The 12937-nt window shown below is 44.3% G+C and overlaps 1 protein-coding gene across 2 annotated transcripts in view; it reads right to left on the bottom strand.

Moving 5' to 3' along the window:
- sema3c (sema domain, immunoglobulin domain (Ig), short basic domain, secreted, (semaphorin) 3C) overlaps positions 1-12616 on the bottom strand; it is a 39118-nt gene extending 26502 nt beyond the window's left edge. The window contains exons 1-3 of one of the 2 annotated variants that reach the window (XM_069164766.1): positions 12405-12616; positions 12244-12317; positions 8591-8764 (exon numbers count right to left, since the gene is read on the bottom strand). In XM_069164766.1, the coding sequence (XP_069020867.1) occupies positions 8591-8726 (136 nt within the window). In that variant the 5' untranslated portion in view covers positions 8727-8764; positions 12244-12317; positions 12405-12616. The remainder of the gene's footprint in view (positions 1-8590; positions 8765-12243; positions 12318-12404) is intronic. The other variant, XM_069164765.1, reaches the window with a different exon arrangement.
- Between the last annotated feature and the right edge of the window lie 321 nt (positions 12617-12937).

The raw sequence follows: 12937 nt of genomic DNA, 5'->3' as shown, positions 1-12937 counted from the left end.
CGAATAAAAGGGTGCAAGTGGATCAAAGGTTTCTGATTAAGAATTTAATGATTTAAATTTTTTTTTTAATAGTTGATTCATTGTTTATAGCGGTAATTTCGTGTTGAAAAAAATTTGATCCTACATTTCAATGATCCTGCAATTCAATAATGTCTTCTGTAAGAGCCTGGCTGCGTGGTACACACGCCTCACCTCCAGTTTGTAAAGCTATCAGTTTACAAGCCAGGATACAATTATTCAATATCTCTGCATGTCCTCTTTTGGTTGAGCAGGATATTTTTTCCCTCCAGAGATATTGCCCTCCTCGGTCCACTCTGGCATAATTACATACAGTTATTATACACAGCAAACAACCAATCAGATTGCTTGATTTGCTTTCAAAAAATACATTATATGACTGTTGTTACAGGCTGGACTGAACTTTTTCTATAAAACTGATGGAGTGCTTCTAAAATTGCAGCAAAGCTTTTTTCAGTTTCACAAATTTGAGGAGTTTCTGCTTTTATACCCTGAATTAAATATTCTTTCTTCTTTGTTCCTTTCTTTCGTCTTCTTCCTCAAGCAGATGGAGTTTTGGGCTATCGGTCAGACAAAAATAAAAAAATGTTTTCACAATTTTTTTGACATTTTATGGATTGAATTAAAGGATTAATCAAGAATGAAACTAGTTGCAGCCCTCAAAAATCAGAGGCAGCGTGGTGCTGTGTTGAATGTGCATTCATCATGTCGGTTGGCCACGTCAACTGATCTCTGACTGATATCCTTGCTGGAGTTTCAAAATGAAACGCAGCACTTTGGTTTATGACAGCAGATCATAGTTTTTGTTTTTGCAGCTCGACAGAAAACATCTCTGAAGCAGCATCAAGCTGTGATCGTTGTAGCGGTTAATTCAGTCTTCTGTACACCGAAAGAGAATTGATTGTTCGTGGGGGCAGTGCAACAACCTCGGAGAGGGCGACGATCCGGAGGCATCCCGCAGGGTAAAAAAAGAACATCCTCTTTTATGTGACTGCGGCGAAAACCCGAGTAGAAATAGAAAGAAAATGAAAAAATGTGGGCAACAGGAAGGGACGTATCATTGTGCCCCTGTTTGTATGGCAGCAATTAAAAGCGCGGAGGAGACTGCGGAGCTCGCTTCTCTGCTTTTTTTTTTTTTACTGTTGTGATTATATACCCAGGAGAGGAAATGCAACAGCCACAAGGAGGCTTCTCTCAGGTTTTCCAATTCAGAAGAATTGTGACAGACTTGGCTTTCAAAGTTGTTTGCGTGATTAAATAACTGAGTTTTACAGCTGTAAACAACGCTTCCATGGTTCTGGTTTGGGACGACCAAACAAGGAGCTGTTTGTTGTGATGCGGCACTGTAAAAATTAGAGATTCACAGTGGCTGGAAACTATGTAGGATCTTCATGAGAGAGGCGACTGTAGTTCTGGACAGTCTGAGCTTGTTTTTTTTTTTAGCAGCGGGGGCCAACAGACCGAGCTGGTGTCACTCCAGCAGCCTTACAGGGTTTTCTTCTGTTTTGAAGGGAGATGGCAAGAGGAGGTGGCAGAGCACGCAAGGAATCAGTGTGGTATCACGGTTTATTTTGAGGGCAAATGGGGCGGCAAGAAAGCGGCTAACGCTGAGAAACACGGTACAGAGTTACCAGAAAGTAACCCGCTGCCAGATACTTTTCTTTCCCCATGAAAAGGTGACAAAATCAACATGAAGCGACATTACGGGGTTATTTTGTCAGAACATTAGTTTGGTCTTTGTAGAGCCGGGATGAACGGCGTTAATCAAACTGACTGTGTGTTTGGAGTGTTGGGTTTTCTTGATTAATACCAGCGTCTGAACACAAGCCAAAAGATCCTCGTCTAATTAAAAACACTTCAGGTTTGGACAATTACAAACCAACCTCAGTGTGTCTCACATACAAATCCAACCCTCATCTATTGGCTTTCTACCTGAAAGGCCAGCATGAATCCATTAACTCCATGGTAATGCAGCTCCTTCACCATTTAGGTCCAGAGGAACCGGTTCTGTGGTTGTCAGGGGCAGCTGGTGGGAGGACTCCAGTCACCCGTCTTGATAAATATTGAAGCAGGAGCTTAAACCGCCCCCTTTGCAATTCATCTCTTCCTCACAAGATGGAGTGGGTTTCATCACGGAGGCCTGACTTCGAACCCGGTGCCAAATACCATCGCTCTTTGTCCGGACAATGCCAAGAGCTCTCGGGTCCACTTCTGGATGGCTGCACTTATCCGACACGTCGCTGACCCACTCACGCATTCTGAGCCAGGAAAATGAAACAACAACTTCGTCCTGGCAACCGACAATCTCCCTCTAAAAGATAAAAAAAAAAAAAAAAAGGCTGCTGCTGGACGGCCGACCGTTCTCCGCATCGGCCACATTAATGACAGGTAGCGTATAAATATGGCAGCTAAGGGGGAGGTTGAGGTGTCGATCCAGCGCGAGAAGACCACCCAAGACGTCTGGCGCTGGCTGACAGAGTCGTCCGATTGTCTGTCCAACAGACATAGTCCGCATTCCCAGGCACTCCAAATGCAAACAGCATGCACACACGTACTACTGTAACTACTTGTCATGGACGGGGGCCAGCGTTGGCTCAGACAGGGAAGACTATATATCTGCTTCGTCTCATTAATTTCCTGATTGTTGTCTGTCGCCAATTATCTATATCCAGACGTTTGTAATGGGAATCACATGGCTGCACAGACTGCCTGAGTTCTCCTGTGAGCCTCCTCTCGCTTCCTCAAGCAGACACCTTCTAAATATGACACGTAAGACCGGAGTGTATTTTCTCCCTCGGTTATCCGTGTATGTGTGTGTTTGCGCAAGAGGGATGTTACCCGGCACCGATGTCGCCTGCTGGTTTCACTGCACGTCTGACCCGCTAAAGTGACGGCTAATATTCCCTGCGAGAGCTGAAACTCGAGACGCCAAACTGTCCATCACGCCGCAACCGCCGGCCGGTTAGTTTGCGCCCCTGGTGCCCCAGTTAGCACCTGGCCTCCCCTTCACACGTCACCGGCAGCCGATCCTTCGCACAGGACCGATGCGTACTGTCAGCCACCGTGGCCTTTTAGCCCGTGACCTCTCACCCGCCGACATCAGGAGCCTCTCGTTACCGCTCACCTCCAGCAGACAGTAAATCTCCGTGATTTTACGGTCAGGGAGGAGACTCTCCGAGGGAGGAGGGGCTCACTAGACATGTGGGTCAGAGGACTCTCAGAGATGATGTGTTTACTAGTCATGGTGGACAACCAAAAGGAAAAAGAAAAATGCTCTACCAGGTGGAGCTCTTCTTTTCTTTCATCTTTTATGACCGATATATGCCATGTTTAAAAAAAAAAAAAAAAAAAATAGTTCCGTTTTCCCTTTGACATCGCTTGTCACGGAGGGTCAACAGGTTGCTTCTTCGGTGTTGAGTGAAGGTAAAGATTTGCCGTGACACACGCAGATGTTGAAACTATTGCAGTCGGAAATGGACTCGAGGTAAGACAGTGTTTAGACCTTCTTTTGATCCAGGTGCTTCAAGGAAACCCATTCAAAATGTAAAATATTTCTAATAATGATCAAGGAATCTTTCCTCGGACTTAATCCAAGGATAGCGAAGCCTTTTTACGTGTCAAGTACGGCTCGGCCGATGAAAAAAAACTCAAATTGTGAAAGTAGCTATTGTATAATTTGAGACCTTTCAGGACAGTAAAAATCATAGTTTTGCAAGAATCGATCTTTGCGGCAATTCCAACCCCTGACTCAAAGATCGCCCAGTGACCTTGGCTCTCCTTGACGAGACATCGTCTTTGTTCGTATTGATGGCGAACGATTACCTTCCAACATGTCGCGGAGGAAGACTGATAAAACATTCAACAGGGTTTGGAGGTCAGACACGGGAACGGCTAAACAAGGCAGGCTGACAGAGGAGCTGTCAAACATCTGGCAGCCCCCGAAGCCGAAGCTCAACACACTCGCTGATCCTCCTGCAGAAAATGCCCACGCTGCAACTCAACAATCAGTTAGATGAACATCCTAGGACATGAGCGCGTGTATAGAAAATGCTCACGGACACCGAGCTACCATTCAAGCTCGGGGAACACACACGCACCGCTAAACTTATAGCTATTCGTAGCATGTTTCTGCTGACGGCTCTGACAGGCCTATTATTTGCCCCGCCACAAATCTCCCCCGTAATAACAGAGCATCACTGATTTCACTTCACAGGCTTCATTATGTTCACCGCTGGAGAGCGAAGATGCCGATGTGCAGGTCTAATGTAAAACAGAGGCAGGAAGCTGCCCCACGTTAGAAAAAGACTTAACCGGGTGGCACAGACAAAGACGTCCTTGGTACACTTCGGGCCGCTTCAACGTGCTGCCCTTTGACCTTTTGGTCTCATGTTGACCCCTACAGATCCCACATGCCGTTAAGAGTCCGTTTAAAGAAGTGCTCATAAAAAGGAGTTCAGGAAAAAGTCGACCCGGCGCATGAAATTATTCACATAATTGTTTTGAATCTAGGACATCATCAAAAAAAGAGGTGAATGAAACATCACTGAAGCAGATCTCAGAAAACACAGACAGTACTGGAGTTTTTCAGACCGATTTAAGTCTTAAAATAGTCCTGCTTGTCTTGGGATTCAAGTATTTGAGGTGCTCGTAGATTACGGAGCTGGAAAACCGCAAAGTTTTAACGGTGATTCAGCGGAAAAGTTTGCCACCGAAATGCAATCAAATCCAGGAATGCACACACACACACGCACACTCTCAGACTTACTGACGTGCACACGGTCCTGCATGCAAACGATCACCAAGTCAACACACTGACATCCATCTATACAGTGTGTGAGCAGCATCATTCCCGTATGAATAATGGGGGCGAGTGGAGGTAGTAATGAGTCATGGAAGGGAGCGGGTGTATCCGCTCTCTCTTACGCCTGGTTCTGTTCATGCTGTGGCCCATGGGGTTATAGCAGTGTGAGGTGGGGGGGGTGAGGTGGGTGCACTCATTAAACAGCAGACATCGTCCCAATCAACCCTCTCCAACGTCTCTGCCAAACACGTGTTCTTACAATCTACATTAACCACACTTTCAAATAAACATCTTTCATAGTTTGACATACAGACTGTATACTGTATATTTCTAAGTGTATTGAATGGGGAGGTTTGCCAGACCAGGGTGAGACCGTTGATGAGGTTAAATGATCCTGATCATAAACACAGACCTCAGTCAGCCAATCAGAGCAATAAATGAGGCTGATTCTTTGATCCCACCATTCGCATTCAGAGTGGCGTCTTAGCAACAGCTGCGACGACCTCTGATCCAGCAGCAGGACCGAGAAGCAGCATACTACAGTAAATGCGCTGTTCTCAGAAGCTGGTTTCCAACTACACTGCTCTCACTGTTAACAGCAAATTAAATCAGTGTGTTACGCAGCATGGTAATGCCTACAGGTCTGTAACGTTATTAAATATGTACAATCACAGCATAATTTTTTAAACAGGAGTATTTTAATATTTTAACTTTTTGGAGTCAACCTCTAGTGACCTTCGGTGGTATTGCAACTTAAGGCACTCGCGCATCGGCCTCATTTTTGAGAGCCGAAAGCCACGTTCACTTTTATATACAGTCTATGGTTTAGTGCTTTTAGTATTGATCAAAATAAGACAGTTGAGGAAAGCAAGCACATTTTTCTGGATTTAAATTTACAAAAGAAGCTGAATGTATATATATATATATATATATATATATATATATATATATATATATATATATATATATATATATATATATATATATATATAAAAAGTCCAAATGTAAACTGTACAAGAGTTCTGAGTTAAATTGTTTAATATTTGCAAATTTTGATTTACGACAAGATTACAAATCTCATCAAAAATTTGATAAGAGCTTTCTGTGCTTTTTGGTTGGTACCAAAAAAGGCTGTTGTTGCAGTTTTCTATACAAACACAAAATAGAGGAAGCTGCTGTGCTGAAAAGACACCAGACTGTTTGAAAAGTAATGTGTGGAAGTGTTTTGAATTTATCACCATAGATGGAAAAGCTGTGAGTAAAGGCTGCATGCTGACTGAAGTACAAGTGCTTTGAGGTATCGTGAAGTGAGGCAGTGGAGACACCCAGAATGAACTAAGCATTATCTTTAATTTTCTTCTTTATGAGAAGGAATGCAATTTCATTTAATGGAAGAAAAGCTTCCACTTTTACGTTTGGTGTGATGAGATTAAATCCATTATAAGAACGCTGCAGACGCTGATCTTAAAGTCAGTGGATTTCTTTGACATCTGTACATTGTTTGCATTTCAGCCTCATTCTGACACAGCAAATATATCAAATCATAAAAACGGGCCAAAATAAATGTTGAGAGAACAAATGATATTTAAAGAAAGTGAAGGGGAGTAATTACCTTTTATCACACTCCCTAAAAAGGTTTGCTGTGAGGAGAGGGGGGAGCAAGGGGGCCTGTGTTTATTATCCGAGGCACGGAAGAGAAAGCCACCACTTGAGAGTTTATTATTTGGGTTAGCTGCATTTTTCACTGTTTATTATGCGGTTTTAATTGCGGTCTGGTCTGCATTCGCCTACAGAATACAAGAGTGAGCAGAAGCGAGCGAGCGAGGAATGTCAGAGGCAGCAACTTCTCTGCAGGACGCGAGGCTATACGCCGGGAGTCCCGTGAACCTGCCTTACCCCCCAGATCAAGTTTCAGCCGTGACACTTTGAGGAAAAGGATGAGGATATCCAAGTGTTCTGTGATCTACAGTGTGTGTTTCTGTCTCACTGGTTTATTTTCTCGGTTTAGCTCATTCAAGCTCGCAATTCACAAACAGGTCTTCACATCTGGGAGCAACCGAATCCAGACTGGACACCCAGCAGGTGTCACACTACCTGCACCTCCTGGGACGCCGCTCTCCTCTTCTACGACTCTTCATCTATCTCTCCGACTGCTTTGGACCGAGCCCAAACTCCCAGAATTCTTCCCCTGGCGAAAGCCCTCCTGTGTTTATGTAAGGAGTGACCCTCCACCTTTCGTCCTTAAGAGTCTCTCTACATCTGGTGCTCAATCATGCCAAAACGTTTTCCTGCAACCGAGAGTTTAAAGTGATTTCGAAATCGAACAAACAAAACTTGCATCCACTCGGAGCTCCCCGATGTTCTGAAGCAAAGCTGGAACATAAACTCGCACCTGATGTTGGCTGCTCAGCCTCGAACAAACATCATTCTCACAACTGGCAGCTGCCCTTCAACTCGTAAACGTGTCAGTTTCAGCGCAGTAAAATACGCACATTTACCTCATCGGGAAGATTAAAACTCATTAAGAATAAAGTCCAGACCGTGTTGAAGGATTAACGTGCTTCAGGTACCAAAGTCACACTCTCCATTTATGGCCCTCCCTGTAGCAAAACACACTTACAGAGAGGGAAATTGTATCTAATCCACACTCAGAAAGGAAATCGAGGGTTCAGAGATTATGACTCATTTTCAGCCTGGCCACCTTTTTTTCTTTTTTGACATTTTAAGACGGCTATTTGGAAACAGCGAGGAGCAACCAGTGAGTGAATAATGTGAGTTGAATGGTCAAAACCAAAGATAGTGATGGTGTTGGTTTTTCCTTGGATTCAGTCATTAGTCCGGCTGCAGAGCTGAGACAGGCTTCACTTCGACTACAGACCGCTTCATATAATGTGGAATGAAACAATAATCAGAAAAGCATGAAAGCCTGAAAGGGAAAAGAAAAACAGAAGGGACGAGAATGAAAAATATTAGATTCAGACCAAAATAGGAAAATTCATGGCGCAAGTAAGAAAACACAGAAGAGCAGTTTTAACCTCAGACTGCAGGGCTTCACGGACAGAGTGCAGAGACGTTACTGACGGACAGCCTCAGCTGCTTTCTGCTGTCTAATCCACAGCGAGGCGTAGTGAAAGGTGATCAAACGTCTCCCACGCGATCCAGCCACCACTAAAAGGTTACCGCACCGCTCGCAGCAGAGGGGGCCCGAGCGACCGACCGGCGCCATCTGCACCGATTCACACAAACACAAGTGAAAACTGCCCCTTACAGTACGCTCTCATTTCAAGGGAGCATCAAAAATTCATAAAATAATCTGTGCCAAAAAAACCTGAAAAATAGAAGAGAAACAGCAACAACACCCACAGGGCCGCAGCACAGAGTGGTGTGATTAAAGTTTAACCGGGAACAGATTCAGGGTTGTTCGAGACAGGCAGTGCCACCTCCTGCAGAGGTCTGACTCCTAGCTCACAGACAGCAGGACAGTGGATGGATCAGGACTGTCCAGGAATGAAGCTTCAAGGCCTTTGTGTGTCTAACGGAATCAAACAAATAAAACAACAAAACACTCCAGCATAGGTCTGCAGAGTCTACGTAAGCCGTATACAACTCCATAATGATGTAGCCCCCAGCTACGCCTGATTACCAACCATTTGTTTGGCATTAGTGCTCTAATTGCATGACATCAGCGCGGCCCCATCTTATCTTCCAGAAACACTAAAATTACGCTGATGATTTACAAGCGGGTTTTTTTTTTTCTCTTTTTTTTCTTACCTTGAAAGGAGAGGAAGACTCTGGGCTGAGGCTGTGGGAGGCTGGAGACCCCGCTGCAGAGCAGACAGAGAGCCAGGAGGGAGAACGCCATAGCTGACACCAGAGGTGGCCTGGCCAACCCCTCCGGCCTGCCCATAGCTGCACCACTCAGGAACCGCGACCGGTCACCGCTGCCTGGTGGAGAGAAAATCAGGGAGTCTGAGTAAATGTTTCCATTATTAGTGTGTAATTGACCAGCACATAGAAACCCTACTTGTTGGTTTCGTTTAGTCTCCATTAATTCCTGACAGAAATATCTGTCTCTACAGTAGTTTAATGCATCGCTGAGGTCGGGGAAGTTGGACGGATTAAACAGGACTGTCACTCAGGAAGCTGCAGTTTGTGTCTCATGTAAAAACTAAAGTCAAGGTTGGCTTATTTTCACTTATGTTACAAACATAGTTGTTTTAACCCGAAACCCTGATCTTTTCCTCAGCTTTCACAAAAGCAATCACGTGTTCATGATTGTTACCACGACTACAAAGGTGTAGTCATCCTGTCAAATGAGCGATTTCGGTTCGGGTCTTAGAACGTGTCGGTCCAGTAGAGGGCGCTGCAAACACTTTGTCGTTAAAATCATTTTGTCGTTTCTGTTGGAGGACATGTTGGGCAATTTTCTGCACGTTTCTCATTTCAAACAACAAATTTCACACTATACTTGGTCATTTCATCTGATAATGATATGAAAATAAGAATTTTTGTGCAGTTTTAAACTTGTTATCATTGAAGACATCATTATATGTTTTAGTCATTCATAAATGTCATCCCTTTTCAATCAGGTTATGTCACTATGTTTGGCAATTCAAGATTTCTGATTGCTGCCTCACTAACACAACAAATGTATCATTAAAATACTTTAAAATAGGCTTAAACACATAAAAGTTCCACAAATTGCAGCTTTAATCTCAGCCTGCAAACATATTTGATCTTATCACTTTAAATATGGCGAAGTATTTGCTAAAAGGATACTTAACTTTGCAAAAGGAAAGAACTAGAATCTGGAGAATGCAACACATTATCGGTATTTAAAGATAAATCATCAGTCTGAGACGCCCGGAAATGCTGACTTATAAAGAAAAAAAACGATGCACAAGTCTCACTGAATGAAGACACAGATGCAAACACAACATGTCAGTTAAATCCCATCACTTACTATATCCCTGCAAATGTACCTCTCTTAAATATGGATGAGTTAAATCTGCACAAAAGAGCTGCTGAACAAACACTCCCCTTGTTCCTTTTTCTATAACAGGACAAGAGCAGCTCAATAATTGATAGAGGCAGGTACTGTACTGCCTGTGGGGCGCCAACTCCTGCACTGCAAAACTCCACTGCTGGAGGAAGACTCGGTGCCGTTCGAACCACTCAAACCGGCTGCTGCACCACCTGTGTCGTGCAAAAAACACATCGCGCTAGATGTAAAAACGTTCACATGCACAAAGGAAAATAACGTTTTTACATGAGGCTGGATCTCTGATCTCATGGCTTATAGATGTGTGATGAAAAATTGATGGCCGAGAGATAAAGAAAGCGGCGTGATTGCTATGAAAATTTCAGTTTGGGGTTGTAGTTTACAAATAGGTTGAAATGTGTGTATGTGTGTGTGTGTGTGTGTGTGTGTGTATGGTGGAGTGAAGCATGAGTTATATACAGCTGAAGTGGAATTCTCCTGTTCAGGTGCATGAGGTTAACATATGGGGGACTGCGGAGGAATGAGATCCCTTTTGGCCGCAATCGAGAGAAATAAAACAGCATGAGGTTGAAGCGGACGGCCCCGGCCGCTGCACTGCAGCCCCTCTCCTGCTGCATTATCTGCACGCCCTCTCTCTCTCACACACACACACACACACACACACACACACACACACACACACACACACACACACACACACACACTCCACAGTTTTCAGTCCTGTGCCAAAGCTGCAGCCTCTGTCCTTAAAAAGAAGATCCGTTCACCCAAAGACTTGGTGTGTCGATAGCTTTGGTTTGAGACCGTCCTCGTCCATCCCAATACAGTAGAGGTGACTGGAGGTGCGGTCAAATCAAAGCCAAGACTCAAAACTTGCCTTAAAGTTTGACTTGAGTCTTTCTGTGAGTATAGAAACTCACCGTTTCTTTGGCACAAATCCCTTTCAGTGTAAACTGCTGAGGTCTGTGGATCCAAATAAAGTATGTTCATATTAGTCACAATCCTCACTTTGTTTTTTTTTTATTGTCTAATCTTACCAACTTTATCCATGCAGGCTATTTATATCATCACCAGTCATCATGATCTCTCCCTCACCTAACTTTGGAATTAAGGTTGAGCTACCTCTGAGTTTCTTTTTATGTTTTAGGTGAGGCTACCCTTTGAACTGTTGAGCATCCACACCCACCACTCCCTGCTCGCTCTCGGAGAGATGGTGATCTCCCAGTGAGAGGCTCTGGCACGGAAACATTGGTCTCACAGCTGCTGAACTCATCGTCGGGGGAGTTATTCTCCCGAGCTTTTCTGCGACATCCCCTGAGGTCGGGCTGAGACACTCTGCTTTGCCAAATTAAGGACACGAATGAGCTCATTACCAACACTCCCTCACACTCCTGGAGCACCGTAACGCTCCCCTGGATCACCCATTGAAAAAAAAAAAAGGTGCTGTACAATCTCTTTTTGTTGCCATGAACAAAAATAATAAATACTCCAATTAATTTTGCTGGGCTCGTCAGCCCAGAAATTCCAGCTCCGAGCCTGCCAGGAATCTCTGCAACAGCAATTAAATGTCTCTGCACAAAGGAGGTCAGTGGAGTGAGTGAGTGGAGAGTTACATTTCCAGTGGGGTGTAATGATAATTGTGTTTATTATGCTCATTCCTTGGCTGGCAGCCTAATTAATTTTCCGTCTCACCATTTCATAGGCTGAAAAACTAATATTGATGAAAGTAAATGCATAGCTGTACAAGCAAATCGGATTTCCCCCCCAAAACTGGGTCTGTGATTGTTGGGCTCCCATGTGCTCCTCTTAACGCCTCAAACACAATTCAGCTACAAAAACAACAAGAAGGAGAGTCTTTCCATCTCGATTTAAATATAATTAGATATTTTTTTCCCTTCTGATTCTTCAGAATTAAAGTCACGCTGGTAAACAAGTTGCCGAGTGTCCCATCTCTAATAGGAAAGTGTGTGTTCATACCACACCCTGTCATTCAGTTGTCAGCAGCTCTATTACAGCCACACGCTCCCTCACACACATAGCTACCAGGCAGAGCTCACAGTCTACATTTCAGCTACTTCAACTTGTGAATCATGTGAATGATTGCAGCATTCAAACCTTGTGATCGGACACAACTTCCTTAAAAGTCACACACAAAAACCGAAGAGGATCAACAAGGAAAATAATAAACAAACAACTGGTTAAAAAATAAATAAATAAATCACATTTTCTGTTTCATTCGCTTCTTGAAGTGTCACAAAAGTCATGAGTCCTCTTTTGGAAAATTCAAACTGTATTTAAAACCCAAAGCGCGAGAGGGAAGCAAAGCATGACACAGTTGGGTGATGCAATATTACACTTGATTTTCAAGTAATCTGGCAGACTCCTTTATAGTTCGACTGAGTTTACTTCCAGCTATTCTCACCAATTGTCACTGCTGGGACTCTGCACCTGTCAGCCGACCAACTCCTCTCTGCATCCGCCGTGAGATCTGCTCCCCTACAGGGAAGTACAGTACAGTGCAGCAGGTAAACCCTCTCTCGTAAAACCTCCACAGACTGGATCATATCAGACTCCAGGACTCACCTCTCAGGAGCTTCTTTCAGTGCTGGTCCCAGTATAGGAAGGCAGGCACCAAACCAGACCTGGAGCTCTGATTATCCCGTGTTTCCAGTCTCCTCTGGTGACACCGCAGAGGGGAAAAAAAAAACGCTGCTATTCCATCTAAGTGCTCACAGAGCAGGCTGGACTGAGAGAGAGCACCAGAGAGAGGAGAGGAGAGGAGAGGAGAGAGGGAGGAGGACGAAAAGACAGAGAGAGAGCCGGTGTCCTATTACACCCTCTCCAATGAAGTCCCCCCCCACCTCCTTCTCCTCCTCCTCCTCCTCCTCACCCCTCCCTTCCACCAGCGTCCTCCCTCCCTCTGTTAACTAGACAGCAAACAGATCACTTTAACATGTACAGCTCAAAACATCAGAGAGGTGGAGGACGCCCGCCGCACACAGTGAGCGGGTGAACCCCAGAAAGGTCAGACACAATCATGACTTGCACTGCTTTTAATCTGCGGATGATTAAATAGTCAGCGTAAAGATATTCAGTTTGGCTTCCAGGATATGAAT

This window comes from Embiotoca jacksoni, unplaced genomic scaffold, assembly GCF_022577435.1.
Source record: "Embiotoca jacksoni isolate LCO1_2020_lvr unplaced genomic scaffold, fEmbJac1.0.p SCAF_32, whole genome shotgun sequence".
Classification (NCBI taxonomy): domain Eukaryota; kingdom Metazoa; phylum Chordata; class Actinopteri; family Embiotocidae; genus Embiotoca; species Embiotoca jacksoni.
Note: the sequence above shows the minus strand (reverse complement) of the source record. Positions and strands in the feature narration are given on the sequence as shown.